Here is a 23858-nt window from a genome sequence, read left to right on the forward strand (position 1 = left end):
AAAAGAAATGAAAATTACAGACTGTTATCTTTCATGAACACAAATGCAAATATATTCAACAATGTATTAGCATGGTTAGATTGAATCCAACATTGTATAAAACAATTGTACCCCATGACCAGGTTGGATTTATCTCAGATATAGTGGTTCAATACTCAAAAATCATTTAGTGGAGTCCATCACATCAACAAATTAAAGAAGAAAAATTATCTATTATATTTGACAAAATCCAACAATCATTCATAATAAGAACTCTTGACACACTATGAATTGAGCATATTTCTTCAATTTGATAAACATAAAAAGCTACAGATAACATCATACTTAATGATGAAAAACTAGAAGTTTTCCCCTTAAGATGAAGGAGGAATCGGCTACAGAGAGATCAAACAAAGGAATTTTGGGAATGTTGGAACTGTTCTAAATGATATGGTGTTGCTGTATACATGACTATATGTATTTATAAAAACCCACAGAACTATACGTCACAAAGAGTAAACCTTAATATATACAATTTCTTAAATAATCAACCACAAGGGCAGGGAATCCTAGGATGAAATGCAGAATGTGATAAATGAATTCAGCTCTGTTTGGAAAATGGATAATAAACCTCAATGACTCAGAAAAATTTGCTGCTCAAAGTAACAATGGGAAAGGATATCTTAAGTGGATACTTACAACGCTAAAGACAAAAAAGAACTATACAAGGTACTCTAATTAGTAAATCTGTTTGCACACTGCACAGGTTAGCAATTCTGAAACTACTGTGGATGTTGACAGGAAGTGAAAAATAACTAAATAAACTGAAATAATGAGAACCAGGATTCTCACTGTCAGAAAAAGAAATTACAAATAAACAGAGAAGAGGCTAAAATGAATGAACCTTGACTACAGTGCTGGATTTAGAGTCAAAGATAGTCAAAGATATTAGTGTGAAGTTATGCATATTTACATATTATAGATAGATCGATAATGATAGAGAGAAAGAAAGCCTGTAGAATAGAATTAATAAATTAGAGCTATTGTGCTCAACTAGAGTAATCAAAAGTGGAGCTATAAATACAAGCATTTAGTTTCATTCTCTTTCCAGAACTTCCCCCAATGACATGGTTTCCTTATTTGTTTGTTAGAATGGGTTAGGATTCAAGGCTAGTAAAATTTATGGAATTGGAAGCAGAGAGACAAGTGGTAATTATCTTCAGGCAACAGTCCTGAAAAGCTGAATCTTAAGGCAATGAAGAGAAGAGGCAAATTAACATCATAGAATCCCCAAAGGCTCCAGAATTGGCAGAACCAGGTATCTCTAGAAATAGAGTGTTAAAGTGAGACTAAAAACAAGTTGAAAGGATCTTCACAAACAATAGGACCCAGATTCGCTCATTCACTCCATGCCTCTCCCCAGCCTCCACAGAAGCTTAACAAGCATCTTCTCTGAAGAAGGTAACATGGAATGACTAACCTAGGGGAGACCAGGCAGATACCCAACAGGGGTAATACACTAAACACAGAAATTAAATGAAGTCTTACATAATGAATATTAAGACTCTAGCTTTTTCCCCAACATGGTCCCCGGCTCACTAGCTGCCAGACTATGCCCTCTAGCTCAAAGTCTGGAAGATTTTGCTCTGGGTAATCTAACTCACTCAAGAGAAAAGAACTGTGCTCCCCAACGATCTAGCCCAGCTATATCACAGACTATGTTACTGTTAGGGAACCAATTCTAAAGAAAGAGGAGGCTGAGGATATTATGAAAAGATTAAAATTAAACCAAGCCACCAAACATTTATAGAAACCAATATCTAAAGAAAGAGGAGGCTGAGGATATTGCGAAAAGATTAAAATTAAACCAAGCCACCAAACACTTATAATAGCAGAACTACAAAAATGGGGAGAAAAGGCAAAGAAAACAGATTACATAGTGAAAGATTTCTACTCTTTATTGTAAATGTAAAATGAAATAGTAAGTCAGACCAGAGGACAAACACCTTCTCAGGGCATCTACCTCCACCTTTGGTTCTTAAAGCTATTACTACCATCTGCCCCGATTTATTCAGGATCCCCTCTTAATCTGACTTCAATCACTCTGGTTCTCTTTTAGTTCCTCAAAAGGGCCATGCACCTTTCTGCCACAAGGTCTATGTAAATATCTGGACATATTGGGGGGAAATATGAACATTTTCATTAACAACCAGATAATTTCCTATTTAGAGCCGTTTATTTTAACATTTGCATACATCTATAATGGACTAATTTTTTTGGCATTTTACTCACAGCAAATAGATCGGTGTTTTAGAAACCCACGGCTCTTAAATTCTAGCTGTCACTACCTTTGCCTGTGGGAAAGAGCCACTCACAAATATTTGGAATACTTATGAATAATGGAAGAGAACACTGATCAAACTGTAAAGTCAATAAAGTGGTTATCAATGAATGCTGAAATCCTTTCTATATTAGAGTTAGTCCACAAATGTTACATAATCCATCTGGATTACATATGTGGCAACTTTTCAATGTCAAATTATTTTCCCCCTAACACCAAAGATGTCCCTTCAATACCAGATGATATTTGCTCAAAGAGAATACAAGCTTAATTTTTTTCTAAGTTATACATAGATAGATAGATATCCAAAAAGGAAAGTAAATTCAAGACCAAGTGATTTTTTTTTTAAAGATTTTTATTTATTTATTTGACAGAGAGAAATCACAAGTAGGCAGAGAGGCAGGCAGAGAGAGAGAGAGGAGGAAGCAGGCTCCCTGCTGAGCAGAGAGCCCGATGCGGGACTCGATCCCAGGACCCTGAGATCATGACCTGAGCCGAAGGCAGCGGCTTAACCACTGAGCCACCCAGGCGCCCGAGACCAAGTGGTTTTTAAATCTCCTTTTATATTAACATGAGCAACTAAATACTTGAGTGCATCATTTAAAAACTGTCATCTTTTCTTCATATATCTTTTCTCAAATTTCTTTCACTAGTTACTCAACCTTACTCAGTTTGGAGTAAAGATATTTTTCCTAACCATTTTCTGAGGGAAAATCAATTAACAAACTTTTTTTTTTAAGATTTTATTTATTTATTTGACAGAGATCACAAGTAGGCAGAGGGAGAGGAGGAAGCAGGCTCCCCACTGAGTAGAGAGCCCAATGCGGGGCTTGATCCAGGACCCTGGGATCACGACCTGAGCTGAAGGCAGAGGCTTTAACCCACTGAGCCACCCAGGCGCCCCCAATTAACAAACTTTTAAAGTAACTCAACTGAAATTCCAGAGCATTAGTTTTGTATAAAATAGCTAGTGAAAGGAAAATGGGCTCAGGAGAATTTAGACAGACCTAGATCCTATTTCTTATCTATGTTACCTAGTATTTTTATAATCATGAGCAACTTATTTAATTCAGCCTCCGTTTGTAATTAGCAAAATTGCGTTAATGCTGGATAAAAAACATTTTAAAAGATTGAATAGTGCACATACACAGTAAGTGGAAGTACCCTTTTCAAAACTGAACTTCCTTTCAAAATTAAATTCAAAATATTTAATTATCCAACTTTAAAATATTTATATTTCATTTCTGTGAATATATTCTCCTAAGGAGGGGATAATAATATGTGAATAGGAAAAGTCTGGAAAAGAAATTTTCATGCCAAATTTTTTGTAACTTTTGTATAATATTTGAAAATAATTGAATAAAATTTAAATAAAAATACTAAACTACTATAACCAAAAATATTAACCAAATTCCATACATAATGTCCTGATAATTTCATGTAAGTGAGTCCCCTGAAACAGGGATTATATCTTATTCATCTAGGGGACCCAAGAATTTTGAACAATGCTGGGCACCTAGTAAACATTCAAAAAACATCAGGAAGAATGGGTGGGTAGTTGAGACCTCTATCTAGTTTGGTTATATTTATGCAGTTGCAAAAATAAGACCAAAAATGTCTCTCTACTACCTAAACTATATGATAGAATACAACCACTTAAGGAACTGTGCTATCAGAAAAGCCAACAGTAATTGATCTATATAGAGAGAGAGGGGGGCAATCTAAAAATGCTGGTGATTTGCCATAGCATCAAACACTTAAAAAAAAAAAAAAATTATCATTGTGCTGTGTAAAGTTAGTCTACTCTGAAGCAATCTTGGTATACTACCCCAACAGTGTAAAGTTAGAATTCCTTCAGGGTGATGCCAGGTTCCATTAGAAATTTATTTGCAACCTGCTTGGGCACAGAAGCCATTGTCTCCACAAACCTTGGTGTAGTTGAACTGACAGTTAATGTGTTGTGACCTGGAGTTCACCATTAAAAGCAAGCAAAAAATTAATTAATTAATTAATTAATTAAAAACTATGGGTGCCTGGGTGGCTCAGTGGGTTAAGCCGCTGCCTTCGGCTCAGGTCATGATCTCAGAGTCCTGGGATCGAGTCCCGCATCGGGCTCTCTGCTCAGCGGAGAGCCTGCTTCCCTCTCTCTCTCTCTGCCTGCCTCTCCATCTACTTGTGATTTCTCTCTGTCAAATAAATAAATAAAATCTTTTAAAAAAAAACTATCACTTATTTCTAGAGCTTTATAGAGAAAAACACATCCTCAAAAATCTAAGAAGTATTCACAAAAAATAGGGTCATTACTTTTTACAATTGAGAAACCAAGTAAATTGTGAAAAATGAAAAACTATTTTTCCATAGTTGATCATAAGAATTAATAATTCAGCATAAACAAAACAAGTCAGTCCACATTAGAAATGTATCTGTATCTGATTAAGTGAATACACACAATGACACAAATAGACACATTTTGAAATTTCTCAGCATCAACACTGGTAAATCACATAGTGTTGGGTCCAGAAGAGGTGTTAAGACATTATCTGGGAGACTAGCTCTAACGTTTTTTATTTCAAATGTAGAGATTTTTTTAAAGATGTGCACAAAATACATCAAAATATCAATACTATTTTTATAAGAGTGGCAAGATTGTGGGTGATTTTATGCTTCCCGCCTCTGTCTTTTCAAATTTTCCCTAACGTAATTATACATTTTCATAACTAAGTGTATATGATATTTTCAAGATATCATCTGGTTTAACAAAGAAGAAACATCCGGTGTACCCTATGCTTATAAGGGTTTAAAAATTAAACAATCTTACACATTTTGAAAGTCCCCCGGAAGAGATTTACAGTTAACACCACCTGTTCAGCAAGGGGACTTTTGCTCAACAAGTTTTTCTGCCCTCATCACAATGACAGAGTTGCTCAAGGAATCGTATGTATAAATTTGCTGATGATTTGAAATGTTATGGCAGTTCTCGGTAGGGGTCGTTAGAAGAGAAATGGGGATGTGATTTTGTACAGATCTTGGGTGAGGAGATGTATTTATTCTTTTTTCTTTTCTCTGCCATCCACTGGAGCACTGTCCACGGGGCAGTTAGCCAAACAGCCAGGTGAACCGCTTTAGTTGCTCAAGCATTTGCCCATGTCTAAAATACTTTATATCCTTTGATGATAAAATTACTCCAAACATAAAGAAAGGAAGTAGCAGCAATAAATCATGCTGGCACAGCCCAGGTTATTTATTCTGAACAGGATGGCTGACAAAGGAACCTGCTGTCACAACATATGAGAGCACTTAAAATAATGAGATTTTTCAGAAAAAAAAAATGAAAAAGAATCAAAACACTAAATCTCTCATGCTGTCCATAAGACACTCTGACAGAAAATGAAGATCTTAAAAAAAAAAAAAAAAAATGAAGATCTTAAGGGGATTTAATATGACATATTGGAGGTTAAGAAAGAAACAACATGATCTCCCAATTTAATTTTGTCACATTTTATATGGAAGAGTATGGGCTTTGGAGTCAAGCAGACGGGTCCACGGGAACCAATGCTCACTTACTACTTGGCAAGTTACTTAACCATTTTATAAGTCATTTGTAAAAATGGACACTATAATAGCTACCTCATAAAGTGATAGTTCAGATTACATAAGGTAATGGGAAAATGCATGGCACATGTTTACTATCTACATTTTTCTATATGTTTGCAATATTATGCAACACATCATTCAATGAGTGGCACACAATGGGCTCCCAATAAATGTTGACTCATTTCCTTGTTCGAGGCAGGAAAACTAAACCAGATTTTAAGTTAAAAAAAAAAAAAAAAAAGGAAGGGACTAGAGGCTACCAAGTTCAGAACTCTACCTCTAGGCAGACTTATCACATTAAATAAACATCATCAGATGACTTTCCGCACAAGGGTGTAAGAGGAACTTTTCTCAATGCCTAAGAGAAAAGAATCATAAAGAAGAAAATAATGATCAATAAAATACAAAATAGACAAAGTTGGTACTAAATGTAAAAAGGAACCCACTTCTAAGGATCACTGAAGTTTTAGCCACAGTAATTAAAACAAACAAACAAAACATACAGAATAGTATCACAAATCAACAGCGGTGAAAAAAAATGCGTGTTTTGGTCGATGATAGCACAAAAATTAACTCACTGTAAGGGAAAAAATAAAATTACAGTTGAGCCTGAAACAACATGGGCTTAAGGGTGGTCAGCCCGACAACAGTCAAAAATCAGTGTGCAACTTGTGACTCCCCAGAAACTTAACCAATAGCCTACTGTTGACTAGAAGCCTTAGCAATAACATACAGTCAGTTAACACACCTTTTGTATGTTATTATATACTATATTCTTACAGCGAGCTAGAGAAATGAAATTATTATTTGGAAAATACATTTACAGTACTATCCCGTATTTATGGGGAAAAATCTGCATATAAGTGGACCCCCACAGTTCAAACCTGTGTTGTTCAAACATCAGCTGCACTTAGGTATATTCTGGTGATCTGTCTTTTTATAGATCAGATTTCTAGAACTTGAGAGAGGGGAGCCTGGGTGGCTCAGTCAGTTAAGTGTCTGCCTTCGGCTCAGGTCATGGTTCCAGGGTCCTGAGATCGAGAACCGTGTGGAGCTCCCTGCTCAGCAGGTGAGTCCACTTCTTCCTTTCCCTCCTCCCTTCATGCTCTCTCTAGTTCACTCACTCTCTCTCTCTCAAATAAATAAAATCTTTATTACTAAATAAATAAATAAAACTTGAGAGGAAAAAAGGGTTCCCATAATCACCATGATTTAAGAATGCAAATCAAGTCAGAAACACTGGGTTTACACCCTGATTTCACACTACCTATGATACCATGGACAACGCCCTCCTCTCTCTTGAACCAGAGTCCTCATTTATAAAAATGGGAATTAAAATAATATTTACTTCCCAAAGTTGACCTTTTAATGAAATACAGACAGAAAAGTCTTGGTTCACATCTTAAGTACTCAATAATCGGTAGTAGCAGTGGTACTTGTTTTTAAAGAAAAAAAAAAAAAAAGGAAGAGAGGGAAAAGGAGTTTTAATATGCCTTTGAGAACATTCTTGTGTTTCAGCTGTCCTTCCCTAAGTCTGAACAAAACACAAAAAGCAAAAAAACAAAAACAAACAAAAAATTATTATCTCAATGAATTCAATTTCTCTAAGATTTCAATAAGGGAGCCCCTCAGTGGTGCAGTAGGTCAAGCAACCGACTCCTCATTTTGGCTCAGGTCAGGATCTCAGGGTCAAGATCAAGCCCCATGTTGGGCTCCATGCTCAGTGCACAGTCTGCTGAAGTTTCTCTCTCCCTCTCCCTCTACTCCTCCCTGTGCTCACTCTCACTCTTTCTCACTCTAAGATAAATAAATAAATCTTTAAAAAAAAAAAAAGGATTTCAATAGGAAGATGAGTAAGGACTTCAATATCTACATATCTTTCAGGGCAATCCTCTTAGCCTAATCACTTCCAACATAGCGTTAAGACCAGAAGAGCTGCAACAGAGCTTCAAATGCCCAGATGCTGCTGAATTACACTTTAGAATCCCAGTTTTCACAGTGGCTTCACCAGATGAAGTGTTAAGTCGGGCACCTCTGGGTAATGTTCTGGGACTCATGCAAAGGTTGTGATAGAATTCAAAGTATTCATAAGAGACTCAATCTCACAAAACAAACAGGGTTGCTGGGGGGGAAGGGGGGTAGGGAGAGGGTGATAGGGTTACAGACACTGGGGAGGTTATGTGATATGGTCAGTGCTGGGAAATGTGTAAGCCTGACGATACACAGACCTGTACCCCTGGGGCAAATAATACACTATACATTAATAAAAATAATTAATAAAAAATAAATTTAAAAATAAATTTTAAAAAAAGAATTCAAGGTATTCTACTAAATTTGATGTAGCTCACACCAAGTCTTTCAAGGTTTTTTATATATGCTTCTAAAGTTGATCACAACCATGTGGCATGATCTCTTTTGACCTTTTTTTTTTTTTTTTTTTTTTTTTTTTTGGTAGGCTCCAGGCATGGAGGTCTTTACAGGGCTCAAACTCACCACCCTGAGATCAAGACCCGGACACCCTGAGATGAGTGTTGATTACCTAACCGACTGAGCCACCCAGGTACCCCTGGAATGATCTCTTTGAATTAGTATCATCTGAAAGTAAATTTCTATGCAATGACATTCAAATGTTTTTTGACTTGATCCACAATAATACATTTTACATAGAGTATATATTTACATATATTTATATAAATGCACACAATAAAATTTCATCAAACAATACTTACAAAGGACAATGCACAATAATATCCTCTTCTCCATTTACATCTTTACTCTTAATTGCTCGTTAAAATTCCACTTAATTGATTTCAAAACCCAGTTTGAAATACTCTTCTAAGAGTAACTACAGATAGATTAAACCTTATAACCTCAGGACAAATCTCTATCTTCTGAGTTCCCCATGACGTTAAGAATATTCCTCAAGTTTCAGAGAGCAGGTTAAGACTTAAAAATAGCCAAGTCACATGACGTGCCTTTATAATCACCCACAATGCATGCAGATGTGACAGGTTGCTGGGTCACCCTAGAGGTTTCAAATCATTGTAATTCTGGGTGCATAAGTCAGAAGAGGGAGGTTTATTAGGGCCAGAAGGTAACTACAACCATTGAGCAGAGGAAAGGAAATGAACTTGAGAGAGGCAGGAGGTGCGGGACCTTCTGGGCGGACACAGGAAGCAGAGAATGGAAGATAAACACAGCCAGAGCCAGGAAAACAAGTAGAACCTGAAGCAGGAGGCTAAATGAAGTCAGAGCCAGAAGGGAAAGCAGAAACAGGCATATAAGAGGAAATAAGGCCAACACAAAATAATGTGCTATGCCAGAAAGGAAAAAAGGCTGATGGCAGTTGGCTACATCATGCATGAGAGCAGAAAGGCATGTGCTCTTACGTGTGTTCTCTCAGGCTATCAGAGAACTAGAATTTTATATGCAGCTAAAACTCTGTCGTTAAAAAAATGTGGTCTTTGTTTCTTATGCTCTATTAATTAGCACTTCTTTCCTACCAATACTGTTGACCTGATTTTATTTAAAATGCTTGACTGAGTAAATAAACATATGTTCCTTATCTATTTGATCATTCTCCACTGCCAAAATTTAGAATCAATTTTAATTTCTGCTACATTGTTTTATAATTCTTTGCAGATCCAAATGGTTCTTAATTTCTTTAATATTTCCTGTACACAACCCTGCTACAGAAATACATTAAGATTAATACTACAAGGAGCTAACTTTTATTTATCATTTTCATATTCTGTATTAATAAAAAATTATTTCCAAGAGATTTCAATAAATTAGTGATGTAATTACTATAAATTTATTAATATTTGGCAATGTGTAAGCTGTATCTTTGAAAAATGGATACAATAAAGACAGTAGCAAAATGAAAAAAAATGATTGCATAGGGTTTTTTAAATTTATTAGAAAATAATAAGAATCAGTAACTACATAACAAATTAAATGAAATTCAAATTGAGGTCATATTTAAATTTATCAAAATAAGTCAGACATTTACATTTATAAGCAGAACTAATTCACTACCTAGTAACTTACCAAAACCTACTCAATCCAGTTCATGATTAGGCAAATACACCACAATACAAAAATTTTTAAAGGCCTACATGGTATTATTAGCTGTCACATAAACTGGTGAATATCTAAATGAAATAGCAAATTTACTCACAGTCAAATTTCAGTAATAAACAAGTTAACAAAACTAAAAATATAAATTTAGATAAGTATTTTATAAAATAAAATTTATATGGTACTAATATCTTCAACAATTTTGATATTTAGAAACTGTCCCTAGTCAACTGACTTGTTATTTTAGTAGGACATTACAATAACTTTTACCAAAAAGGGGTTTTTTTCCCAAAAATTTTTTGTAAAAGAAAAAAATTAGTTCAAAGATAAATTGCAGAAATATCAATTTAGAAAAACCTAGAAGAGATGCAAATGCCCTACAATCCAAAATATACAAGCATGTTCACTGCAACATGGTATTGTAACAGAGAAATACTGAAAGTAACCTGTAGTAGCAGATAGGTGACCAAAACAACAACCTCTCATTATCTTTGGTCAGGCTTTATTATTGAGATATAATTAACATATAACATTGTGAACTTTTAAGGTGTACAACATGTTGATTTGACACATTTATATATTACCATATGATTACTACCTTAGTGTAGTAATTTTTTGAAAATATTTTATTTTCTTTTATTTATTTGACACACAGAGAGAGATCACAAGTAGGCAGAAGTAGGCAGAGAGGCAGGCAGAGAGCGAGAGAAAAACGGGCTCCCTGCTGAGCAGGAACGTGATGTGGGGCTCCATCCCAGGACCCTGGGATCATGACCTGAGCCAAAGACAGAGGCTTAACCCACTGTGCCACCCAGGGGCCCCTTGAAAATACTTTTTTTGAAAAATATGTTCTTTTTTGAAAATACTTAACATCCAATCTCTCGGTAACTTAAGCCTATATAATACAAATATTGCTGACCATAATCACTACACTGTGCATTAGATCTCCAGAACTTACTCTTCTATTTGCAAGTTTTTACTCTACCATTTCCCCAATTTCACCACCCCCTGGTCCAAGTAACCACCATGGTACTCTGTGTTTCTAAGAGTTCAGCCTTTTTAGATTCCACATATAAATGATATCATACAGCAGTTGTCTTTCTAGGTCTGACTTATCTCACTTAGCATTATGACCTAAAGGTTCATCATGTAGTCACAGAAGGCAGGATTTCCTTCTTTCTCATGACTGAATAATACTCCATTGTGTGTATACACACACACACAGACACACACACACTACAACTTCTTTATTCGCTCATCCATAAATGGGCACTTAGATTATTTCCATATCCTGGCTATTGTAAATAAGGCTGCAATAAAATTGGGAGCAGTGCAGGTTATCTCTTCACTATCCTGTTTTCTTATCCTTTGGATGTATATATCCATACGCTGAATCATGATAATTCTTCTTTTGGTCTATTGGGAAACCTCCATACTGTTTCCATAATAGCTGAACTAAGCTCCATTCCAACCAACAGTACACAAGAGTTCCCTTTTCTGCATATCCACAACCATCACCACGTGTTATCTCTTATCTTCTTAGGCAGACGGGGGGCTTAAAACAACACACTTTTATTCTCTTACAGGGCTAGATGTCAAAAGCTCTAAATAAATTGCACTGGGCTGAAATCAAGGTGTCATCAGGGGTGTCCTCTCTCTGCAGATTCTAAGGGAAAATCCATTCCCTTTCCTTTTCTAGCTCCTAGAGCTGTAGTCCTTCCATTCCTTGGTTCATGGTCCCTAACTCCATCTTCAAAGCAAGCAGCACAGCACTTGGCTTCACCCATCACATTTTCTTCAACAGTACAGTCTCCCTCTGTCTTCCGCTGCTAATAATATTTGTATCACTGGGTCCATCTGATCAATCCAGGATACTTTTTCCATCTCAAGATTCTTAACTTAATCTCATCTGCAAAGTCCTTTTTGCCATAGAAGGTAATGCATTCACATACTCAGAGTCCAGAGATTAAAACATGGACATATTAGAGGACTACATAAGGCAAGAGAGAGCTCTCTTCTTTTCGAAGACAGCCACTCTAACAGGTAGGAGGTAATATCCGCTAGGGTTTTGATTTGCATCTCTCTGGTGATTAGCGATATTGGGCACCTTTTCATAGACATGTTGGTCATTTGTAGGTCTTCTTAATTCCTCTCTCCATTTTTTAATCAGACTGTTTGCACTCTTGTTATTGAGTTATATGAGTTCCTTATACACTTTGAACACTTACACCTTATCTAATATATCTGCAAGCATTTTCTCCCATTCTGAAGGTTGCTTTTTCATTTTCATTGTTTCTTTTGCTGTGCAGAATCTTCTTACTTTGATGTAGTCCCAACTTGTTTATTTTTAATTTTATTGCTTGTGGTTTGGTATCATATCCAAAACATCATCACAAAGATAAATGTCAAGGAGCTTACCATCTATGTTTTCTTCACCTTTTATGGTTTCAGGTCTTATGTTCAAATCTTCAATACATTTTGAGTTGCTTTTGTGCATAGTATAAGACAGGAGACCAAATTCATTATTTCACATAATAAATGTAGTCTTCCCAACACTATTTATTGAACTGACTATGCTTCCCTTCCCAACAGACTCTTGGCTCCTCTCTTGTAAATTAATTGACCATATACACATGGGCTTATTTTGAGGCTCTCTATTCTGTTTAATTGATCTGTGTGTTTGTTTTTATGCCAATACCATACTGTTTTGATTACTCCTTTTGTAACATAATTTGAAATCAGAAAGTATGATCATTTGGAGCGCTGTTCTTTCTCAAGATTGTTTAGGCTATTTTTATGGTTCCATACATATTTTAGGACTATGTTCTATTTCTGTGAAAAACGCCATTGGAATTTTGATAGAGATTACACTGAATCTATAAGTGCATTTGGATAGTATAGACATTTATTTTTTTTGGTCTTTTTTTAATCGAAAAGCTAACAGACTGGCTAGTTACATTTCCCCCCCAAACCACAAATTTAGTAGTAACTGAGTCTCTAGCCAACATATTCAAAGCTGATAATTAAAAATGCAAAAACAAGTCCTTAGATCCAATTAAGGGAGCCCTGCTACATACAGGCTAATCAATACCAGTGGTACTCCTTGACTCCAGGAAGCTGGAAGACACCCTAATAATCCCACTCAAAACATTTACCTCAAGTAGCCTTTTTCTAGTTTCCAACTCATGAATAAAGATAATACATTGTTAATTCTATTTCAGAAAACTTTTTCAACTTGTTTTATTTACAATGCCAGTTTAATGTCTAGTTAACTTTAGTTTAATCACTTTTAAAAGGTCATTAAACTAAAGTAACTAGACAATAAACTAGGCAGAAATCGCTTTACAAAGAGAGGGAAAGCCCAAAATGCCACCTTCTACAAAGAATTCACAGTTCAGGTTTATTTAGTGCAAAGAAAAAAAACTTTTGATCGTCCTAGAAGAAACTCAGCCATAAGTTTGGAATCTGTTCTCAAACTACACATGCAAGGAGGACAATATTCTGCTTAAACAACTGATTCGCTGCTGCCATTTGTCTACTGTTTGTCCAATATTAACAATTATAAACAGAGCAGTGCAACTAGTATTTGGAACAATCCTTACAGTGTTACAGTGTCAGGCATAACATTTCACTTCTCTTCACACCACTGGTTCTCTTTGCGTATCTGGGCTTCCTCTTCTTCAGTAAAGTCATTTTTGATATTGAAGGTCTTGGGGATCTCCTCAGGAGTTTTCCCCTTGATCATACTGGCAACAGTCTTGCGTGTAACATCAAGCAAACCTTTGATGTCTAAGTAGTTCACAGCCAGAGTAAGTTCAAACAGTGTTCCTTGGTCAACTTTCAGGAATTCTTGGTCCCAAACAGGGATCTCATCTGTCCACTTTTCTTTGTTCTCATCATCCTCAGGAAGAGGGGGGTCATCCTTGTGGTGGTTGCACCACTGAATGACCTTTTTTAATATTGCTGCATTAACATTTGGTAGAGGAACTGGATCATCATCTCCTTCATCGTCCATTCCCAAATCTTCCAACATGGTCTTGATAGTCATAGACTGTTGGGCGATTTCAACATCAACTTCAAATATCTCTCCATCGGAACTCTGCAACTTAATTAAAGACAACTTAATTAAAGGCTCGGTCTCAGGCCGACTGCCGGTCGGAAGCTGACAAAAAACACAGCGGCCTCCGGGACGTGGGGAGAAGAGCGGAGAACAAGGCCACTACCTGGATAGTATAGACATTTTAAGAAAATAAACTCTTTTAATCCATGAGCACAAAATAGCTTTCCATTTATTTGTGTCTCCTTCGATGTTTTAATTAATGTGTTAGTTTACAGTGTACAGATCTCTCACCTCCTTGGTCAAATTCATGCCTAGGTATTTTATTCTTTTTGATGCAGTTGTAAATAGAATTATTTTCTTAATTCCTCTTTCTGATAGTTTATTAGGATATAGAAACATAAGAGTTTTTTATACGTTGATTTTGTATCCACAACTTTACTGAATTAATCAGTTCTAACAGTTTTTTTCATGGATCTTTTCTATTTATAATGTGATGTCATTTTTAAGGAAAGACAGTTTTACTCCTTCCCTTCTGATTTGGATGACTTTTAATTCTTTTCCTTAGCCTAACTACCCCGCCTAGGATTTCCAGTACTTTGTTAAATAAACATACAGAGTTGGCATCCTTGTCTTCTTCCTGATCTTAGGTGAAAAGCTGAAAGCCACCACTGAGGATATAACATTAGCTGTGGGCTTGTCATATATGATTTTTATTCTGGGGAAGCATGTTTCCTGTATACCCAGTTTGTTGAGTTTGTATCATGAATGGATATTAAATTTCATCAAATGTCTTTCCTGTATCTACTGATAAGATCATGATTTTTATCCTTTCTTTTGTCAATGGGGTGAATTACATTTGTTGAAGATACAGAATCATCCCTGCATGCCTTGAAGACATCCCACTTTCTCATGCTGTATGATCCTTTTAATGCACCGTTGAATTCAGTGTAGTGATATTTTGTTGAGAATTTTTGCATCTGTGTTCATCAGGAGTATCAGCCAATAATTTTTTTTCCTCGTAGTATGTCCTTCTGGTTTTGATATCTGGATAAGGGTGGCCTCACAGAAAGTTGGAAGTACTCCCTCCTCTTCAATTTTTGGAAGAAGTTAAGGATTGTGTTTTTTTTTTTAAAGGATTGGTATTATTTCTTTAAAACTTCAGTAGAATTCATCAGTTTTGAACTTTTGTTTGTTGGGGGTTTATTATTGATTCAATCTCCTATCTATTCAGATTTTTATTTCTTGATGATTCAATCTTGGTAGTTTGCATATTTCTAGGAATTTATCCATTACTTCTAGGTTATCAACTTCTTAGCTTATGCTTGTTCATAGTAGTCTCTAATGATCCTCTACATGGTACCACTTGAAATACCTTCTTTTCATTTTCAATTTTACTATGAGTCCTTTTTACATTTTTTAGGGTGTCTAGCTAAAGTTTTGTCTATTTTTTTCCAAGTTTTTCTTTAAATTCCACTTAGTTACCATACAGTATAATATTAGTTTTAGGTGTAGAATTTAGTGACTCATCACTTACGTACAACACCCAGTGCTCATCACAAGTGCTCTCTTTAATCCCCTTCACCTACTTCACCCCTCCCTCCACCCCCCTCCCATCCAGCAACCCTTAGTTTTCTCTCTGTAGTTGAGTCTGTTTTCTGATTTGTCTGTCTTTTTTTTCCTCCTATGTTCACCAGTTTTGTTTCTTAAATTCCACATATGAGTGAAATTGTAAGATATTTATCTTTCTCTAACTTACTTATTTCACTCTCTCTAGCTCCATCCACATCATAGTAAATGGGAAGATTTCATTTTTTATACCTGAGTAATAGTCCATACATATATACATACATACCACTTCTTTATCCATTCCTCACTTGATGGACATTTGGACTCTTTCCATAATTTGGCTATTGTTGATAATGCTGCTATAAACATCAGGGTACATGTGTCCCTTCCAATAAGTATTTTTGTATCCTCTGAGTAAATACATAGTAGTACAATTGCCAGATCATGGGGTAGTTCTATTTTTAACTTTCTGAGGAATCTCCATACTGTTTTTCACAGTGGCTGTACCAGTTTGCATTCCCATCACCAGTGGAAGAGGGTTCCCCTTTCCACCACATCCTCAACAACAGTTGGTTTGTTTCTTCCACCGTGGTTGTTTCCTCCATCATTAATTTTAACCATTCTGACTGGTGTAATGTATATCTCATTGTAGTTTTTACTTGTATTTCCCTCATGTTACGTGCTATTGAACATCTTTTTATATGTCTATTGGCCATCTGTTTGTCTTCTTTGGAAAAATGTCTATTCATGTCTTCTGCCCTTTTCTTAACTAGATTATTTGGTTTTGGGGTGTTGAGTTTGATAAGTTCTTTATAGATCTTGGATACTAACCCTTCACTAGATATGTCATTTGCAAATATCTTCTCCCATTCCAAAGACTGCCTTTTAGTTTCCTTGATTATTTCCTTCACTGTGCAGAAGATTTTTGTCTTGATGAAGTCCCAATAGTTTATTCTTGCTTTTGTTTCCCTTCTCTCAGGAGACATATCAAGTAAGAAGTTGCTACAGCTGATATCAAAGAGGTTGCTACCTATGTTCTCCTCTAGGATTTTAATGGCTTCCTGTCTCACATTTTGATCTTTCATCCATTTTGAGTTTAGTTTTGTGTATGGCTAAAAACGTGGTCCAATTTCATTCTTTTGCATGTTGCTGTCCAGTTTTCCCAACACCATTTGTTGAAGAGACTGTCTTTTTTCCATTGGATATTCTTCCATACTCTGTCAAAGATCAGTTGACCATACTGTTCTGGGTTCATTTCTGGGTTTTTTTAATTCTGTTCCATTGACCTAGGCATCTATTTTTTTGCCAGTACCACACTGTCTTGATCACTACAGCTTTAGAATATAACTTGAAGTCTGGAATTCTAATGCCTCTAGTTTCATTTTTCTTTTTCAAGGTTGCTTTGACTATTCAGGATCTTTTGTGTTTCCAAACAAACTTTCGGATTGTTCTACCTCTGTGAAAAATGCTGGTGGTATTTTGATAGGGTTGCATTAAGTGTGTAGATTGCTTTGGGTAATATAGACATTTTAACAATATTTGTGCTCCCGATCCATGAGCATGGAATGTCTTTCCATTTCTTTGTGTCCCCTTCAGTTTCTCTCACCAGTGTTCTATAGTTTTAAAGAGTACAGATCTTTTACTCCTTTGGTTAGGTTTATTCCTAGGTATCTTATGGTTTTGGGTGCAATAAATGGGATTAACTCCTTGATTTCTCTTCCTGCAGCTTCATTACTGGTGTATAGAAATGCAAGATTTCTGTACATGGATTTTGTTTCCTGAGACTGTACTGAATTGGTATCACTTCTAGAAATTTTTTGGTGGAGCCCTTTGGGTTTTGTACAAAAACTATCATGTCATCTGCAAATAGTGAAAGTTTGACTTCTTTCTTATAGATCTGGATGCCTTTTCTTTTTGCTGTCTGATTGCTGAGGCTAGAACGTTCAGTACTATGTTAAATAACAGTGCCCTGCCTTATTTCTGACCACAGAGGAAAATCTCTCAGTTTTTCCCCATTCAGGATTATATTAGCTGTGGGTCTTTTGTATATCAGCTTTATGATGTTGAGATATGCTCCCTCTATCCCTACTTTGTTGAAAGTTTTTTGTCAAGAATGGATGCTGGGGCGCCTGGGTGGCTCAGTGGGTTAAGCCTCTGCCTTTGGCTCAGGTCATGATCTCAGGGTCCTGGCATCGAGCCCCCTCATTGGGCTCTCTGCTCAGTGGCAAGCCTGCCTCTCCCTCTCTCTGCCTGCTGCTCTGCTTACTTGTGATCTTTCTCTGTGTCAAATTAAGAAAAAAAAAAAAAAAACTTTAAAAAAAAAGCATGGACGCTCTATTTTGTCAGATGCTTTTTCTGCATTTATTCAGAGGATCATATAGTTCTATCTTTTCTTTTATTAATGTGGTATATCAAGTTGATTGATTTGCAAATACTGAACCACCCTTGCAGTCCAGGAATAAATCCCACCTGATCGTGGTGAATGGTTCATTTAATGTATGCTCGATTCTATTTGCTAGTATTTTGTTGAGAATTTTTGCATGCATGTTCATCAGGGATACTGGCTTATAGTTCACTTTTTTAGTGGAGTCTTTCATTTTAGAATCAGGGTAATGCTAGCCTCATAGAATGAGTTTGGAAGTTTTCCTTCCATTTCTATTTCTTGGAATAATTTGAGAAGAATAGGTATTAACCCTTCTTTGAATGCTTAGTAGAATTCACCCACGAAGCCATCTGGCTCTGGACTTCCATGTGTTGGGAGAACAATCTCTTTTCTGGTTTTTGGTCTGTTCCAGTTTTCTATTTCCTCCTATTTCAGTTTTGGTAGTTTATATGTTTCTAGGATTTTATCCATTTCTTCCAGATTGTCCAATTTGGTGGTATATAATTTTTCATTATATTCTCTTATGATTATTTGTATATGTGTGGTGTTGGTTGTTACTTATCTTTTCCCCTTTGTGATTTTATTTACTTGGGTCCTTTGTCTCTTCTTTTTGATAAATCTGTCTAGGGGGATTATCAATTTTATTGACTTTTTTCAAAGAATCAGCTCCTGATTTCACTGATCTGCTCTAATTTTTTTTTTTTAGTTTCTATATCATTTATTTCTTTTTTTTTAAAGATTTTATTTATTTATTTGACAGATAGAGATCACAAGTAGGCAGAAAGAGAGGAGGAAGTAGGCTCCCCGCTGAGCAGAGAGCCCAATGCGGGACCCCGGACCCCAGAATCATGACCTGAGCCAAAGGCAGAGGCTTTAACCCACTGAGCCACATAGGCACCCCTCCATATCATTTATTTTTGCTCTAATCTTTATTTCCCTTTTGCTGGTTTTAGGCTTTGTTTGTTGTTCTTTTTCTAGCTCCTTTAAATTTAACATTAGGTTGGTTATTTGAGACTTTTCTTGCTTCCTGAGTAGGCCTGTATTGCTATATATTCACCTCTTATGGCTGTTTTTGCTGTATCCCAAACGTTCGGGAGCATTAAGTTTTCATTTTCATTTGTTTCCACGTATTTTTTTAATTTCTTCTTTAATAAAATGAAATATTCATTCATTGACTCATTCATTCTTCAGTAGAATGTTCTTTAATCTCCATGAATTTGTGGTCTTTCCAAACTTTTTCTTGTGGTTGACTTCAAGTTTCATAGCACTATAGTCAAAGAAGATGTATTGGTATGATCTTAGTCTTTTTGTACTTGTTAAGACCTGGTCTGTGACCTAATATGTGACCTATTCTGAAGAATGCCCCATGTGCACTTGACAAGAATGTGTATTCCACTGCTTTAGGATGAAGTGTTCTGAATATATGTTAAGTCCATGTGTTCCAGTGTGTCATTCAAAGTTATTGCTTCCTTGTTGGTTTTCTGCTTAGATAATCTGTCCACTAATATAAGTGGAGTGTTATAGTCCCCTACTATTATTGTATTATTATCAATGAATTCACTTATGTTTGTTATTAATTGTTTTATATATTTGGGTGCTCCCAAGTTGGGGGCATAAATATTTACAGTTGTTTGATCTCCTTGATGGATAGATCCCTTCAATATGATACTGTGCCTTTCTTCATTTCTTGTTAGAGTCTCTGGTTTAAAATCCAGTTTGTCTGATAGGAGTATTGCTACTTGGGCTTTCTTTTGATGTCCATTAGCATGATAAATGGTTCTCCATCCCCTCACTTTCTATCTACAGGTGTCTTTAGGTCTAAAATGAGTCACTTGGGGCACCTGGGTGGCTCAGTCGGTTAAGCGTCTGCCTTTGATTCAAGACTCCCTGCTCAGTGGGGAGTCTGCTTCTCCCTCTGCCCCCACCCCCATCTATGCTTGCGTGCTCTCTCTCTCTCTCTCTCTAAAATAAATAAAGTCTTTAAAAAATAAAGTAAAATAATAAAATTAGTATCTTGTAGGCAGTATATAGACGGTTTTTTTTTAATCCATTCTGACATCCTTATCTTTTGATTATAACATTTAGTCCATTTACATTCAGTTATTATTGACAGATATGTATTTAGTGACATTTTGTTACTTGTTTTGTCATTACTGGAGATTTTCTCTGTTCCTGTCTAGTCTTTACTCCTTTGGGTCTTTCTTTCCCTTTCAAAGAGTCCCCTCTAATATTTCTTGCAGGCTAGTTTAGTGGTCAGGAACCCTTTAGTTTTTGTTTGTCTGGAAAACTCCTTATCTTTCCTTCCATTCTGAATGACAGTCTTGCTAAACAGGGTACTTTTACCATTCAGGAAATTGAATACATCATGCCACTCTCTTCTGGCCTGCCAACTTTCTGTGGAGAGATCTGCAACTAGTCTTATAGGTCTTCCCTTGTAACTTGGGTGCTTCTTGTCTTGTTGCTTTTAGGATTTTTTTTTTTTTTTTTTTTTTTTTTTTTTTTTTTTTTACAAATTTAACTACAATATGTCTTGATGTTGACCTGTTTTGTTTTTGGAGTTCTCTATGCCTCCCGAATTTGGAAGTCTGTTTCCTTTCCCAGATCAGGAAAGTTTTCAGCTACTATTTCTTCCAATAAAACTTCTGCCCCCTTTTCTCTCTTCTTCTTCTTCTGGGACTCCTATGATACAAATGTTATTACATTTGATAGAGGCACTGAGTTTCCCAACACTACTTTCATTATCTAAAAATGTTCTTTTTCTCTTTTGTCAGCTTCATTATTTTTCCATGAGTCTATTGTCTATATCACTTATTCATTCCTCTGCTTCTTCCGTCCTTGTGGTCATTACATCCAGTTGGTTTTGAATCTCTGTTGGTGCATTTTTCATTTTGACCTGATTGTTTTTTAGCTCTTTTATCTCTGCAGTAAGAGTCTCTCTTTGTCTACCACTTTTGTCTCAAGCCTAGCTAGTAGTACCCTTATGATTGTTGCTTTAAATTATGGATCAGGCACATGTGACATATCTGTTTTGATTAGATCCCTGGCCATGGCCTTTTCTGGTTCTTTCTTTGGGATGAATCCTCTGCCTTGGCATTTTGTCTAGGTCTCTGTCTTCTTCTACATGTTATGCTTCCTGCTTCTGAGAGTAATGGCTTTATGAAGAAGAGATCATATAATGTCCAGGGCCTAGTGCTTCAGGAAGTGTCTCTGGTGTGTGCTGTGAGCATCTGTTGCTGTGTTTGAGCTGCTCTAGACCTCAGGCCAGTCATCTGCAGAGTTTCTCCATGCTTGTATAGGTAGTATTTGGACTGTGGCCAGAGTGTGGCAAGTTTTAGCTAGGTGTGCTCTGATCTGCTTGTTAAATGAGACTGGATGCTTCTTCCACTAGAACTAAAGACTTGCATAACTCTATGGGCAGTAGAGTAGGCTGGTCCTCTGGGAAAGGATCTCACTACACTGAGACAATGCAGTTTTGACCCAGAAAGGCAGTCAAGCCAGAAAAGAGAGGTATGGGATTTGCAGCAAGCAAGCTAAACAGCTAGTGTCCTCACTGTTAGCTGCCCTCAGCAGGTGCTTCCGAACCTATGCTGAGGGGTGAGCAAAGAAGATGGCACCCCTGGGTTCTTTTGTCCCCAGAGAGGCAATGCCACCTCTCACACATGTGCTCCAAAAAGGATGGACATTCTCGCCTCATGCCCCTTAGGTGATCCTCAGATCATTCAGTCTGCCCCAAGGTTGTTTGCCTGCCTCCTCTCCAGGAGTAGGGTACCACCTTCAGGACTCTATGCCAGCCAAACCTGGGGACCTCTAAAACTCTAGTCTTCGAGCCCCATAGGTTGCAAAAAATTCAGCCCCTCTTGTTCTCCCAGCCAACTGCTTTGGGAAAGTGATCTGCTTGTGTCTGTCTCTGTACACTCCACTCCTTCTCATCCTCCTTCATGACCAGGCCTCCCTCCTCTCCACAGCACCCGAAATCTGCTACTTCCCCAAACCTTTTCTCCACAGTTCCTGCCTTCCTCAGAGAGGACTCCTCTCTCTCTCTAGTTGTGTAGCTTCTTCTATCAGTCCTCAGGTCAATTTCTTGAGTATTCAGAATGATTTCATATTTACCTAGCCACGTTCCAGGGACAAGGTAGCCTAGGGTCCTCCTACTATGCTGCCATCTTTGTCTCTTTACTCTATTTTTTTTTTAATATTTTATTTGTTTATTTGACAGCTAGAGAGAGAGCACAAGTAAGCAGAATGGCAGGGAGAGGGGCAGAGAGAGAAGCAGGCTCTCTGCTGAGAGCCCGATGTGGGGCTCGATCCCAGGACCCTGGAACCATGACCCGAGCCGAAGGCAGCCGCTTAACCAACTGAGCCACCCGGGTGCCCCTCTTTACTCTATTTTTTAAAAGGCTCTTAGTTTTATGGAACTTTCCTATTACATTTTTAGTCTCTATTTCATTTTTTTTCTGCTTTGATCTATGTTAATTTCTTCCTTCTACTAACTTTGGGCTTTGTTTGCTCTTCTTTTCTGGTTCCTTGAGGTGTTAAGTAAAGTTTTTTATTTGAGCTCTGTTTTTTCTTAATGAAAGCATTTGTCAGTATGGACTTCCTCTTAGAAATGCTTTGGTTGCATCCCATAAGTTGTGGTATGCTGTATTTCCATTTACTCATTTGATTTCCCTTTTGATTTTCTTTTATCCCTTTGTTATTCAGTAGCATATTGTTTAATCTCCACATTTTGCTACTCTTCCAGTTTTCTTCTTGTAAATAATTTCCAGTTCATTATCATTGTAGTTAGAAAAGATGCTTGAGGGGCACCTTAGGTGGCTCACTCAGTTAAGCATCCAACTCTTGATTCTGGCTCAGGTCATGATCTCAGGGTCGTGGGATCAAGCCACGCTGAGCAAGGAGTCTGCTTGGGATTTGGGGATTCTCTCTCTCTCTGTCTCTCTCTGCCCCTCTCCCCTGCTCATGGACTCACTCTTGTACTCTCTCAAAAAACAGAAAAAAAAAATGCTGGATATGATTTCAATTTTCTTAAATTTACTGTCTTGTTTTACAGTCTAAATTTTGATCTATCCTGGAAAATGTTTCATGTGCCCTTGAGAAGAATGTGTATTCTGCTGCTGTTGGAGGCAATGTTCTATAAATGTCCTTTAGGTCCATCTGATCTAACATGTAGTTTAAATCCAATATTCCCCTTATTAATTTTGTCTGGATGATCTATCCATTATTAAAAGTGTGGTACTGGGACGCCTGGGTGGCTCAGTTGGTTAAGCAGCTGCCTTCGGCTCAGGTCATGATCCCAGCGTCCTGGGATCGAGTCCCACATCGGGCTCCTTGTTCCGCAGGGAGCCTGCTTCTCCCTCTGACTCTGCCTTCCACTCTGTCTGCCTGTGCTCGCTCTCATTCTCTCTCTCACAAATAAATAAATAAAATCTTTAAAAAAAACATAAAAAAATAAAAGTGTGGTACTGAAGTCCCCTACTTTTACTATATTACTACAATTATTCCTTCAGGTCTATTAATATTTGCTTTCTACATTTAGGTGCTCCTTTTTGCAACTTTAAGATTCTGTTTTACCCTTTCTTTCCCAAACCACAATAGAGAATATAAAATATAACCAACTTCCCTCATTATACTTGATTTCTGAAATTTAGCCAATTCTATTTCTTTTATTTTTTAAACCTATTTTTTGAAGATTTTATTTACTTCTTTATTTATTTGAGAGAGAGCATAAGCAGAGGGGAGGGCAGAGAGAGAAAGAGAAACAGACTCCCCATGGAGCAGGGAGCCCGATGTGGGACTCAATCCCAGGACCTTGGGATCATGACCTGAGCCGAAGGCAGATGCTTAACCAATTAAGC

General features: G+C 36.9%; 2 protein-coding genes across 39 annotated transcripts in view; both read right to left on the reverse strand.

Moving 5' to 3' along the window:
- Positions 1 to 23858, reverse strand: part of RIMS2 (regulating synaptic membrane exocytosis 2) — a 603997-nt gene that overhangs the window by 519015 nt on the left and 61124 nt on the right. The window lies entirely within an intron of this gene.
- Positions 13272 to 14363, reverse strand: LOC131827695 (S-phase kinase-associated protein 1-like). Its single transcript, XM_059168661.1, has 2 exons — positions 14346 to 14363; positions 13272 to 14213 (listed from the first exon to the last, which is right to left on the reverse strand). The coding sequence occupies exons 1-2, from the start codon at positions 14361 to 14363 to the stop codon at positions 13623 to 13625; spliced, it is 609 nt and encodes a 202-aa protein (XP_059024644.1). The 3' UTR covers positions 13272 to 13622.

Source organism: Mustela lutreola, chromosome 3 (genome assembly GCF_030435805.1).
Source record: "Mustela lutreola isolate mMusLut2 chromosome 3, mMusLut2.pri, whole genome shotgun sequence".
Classification (NCBI taxonomy): Eukaryota; Metazoa; Chordata; class Mammalia; order Carnivora; family Mustelidae; genus Mustela; species Mustela lutreola.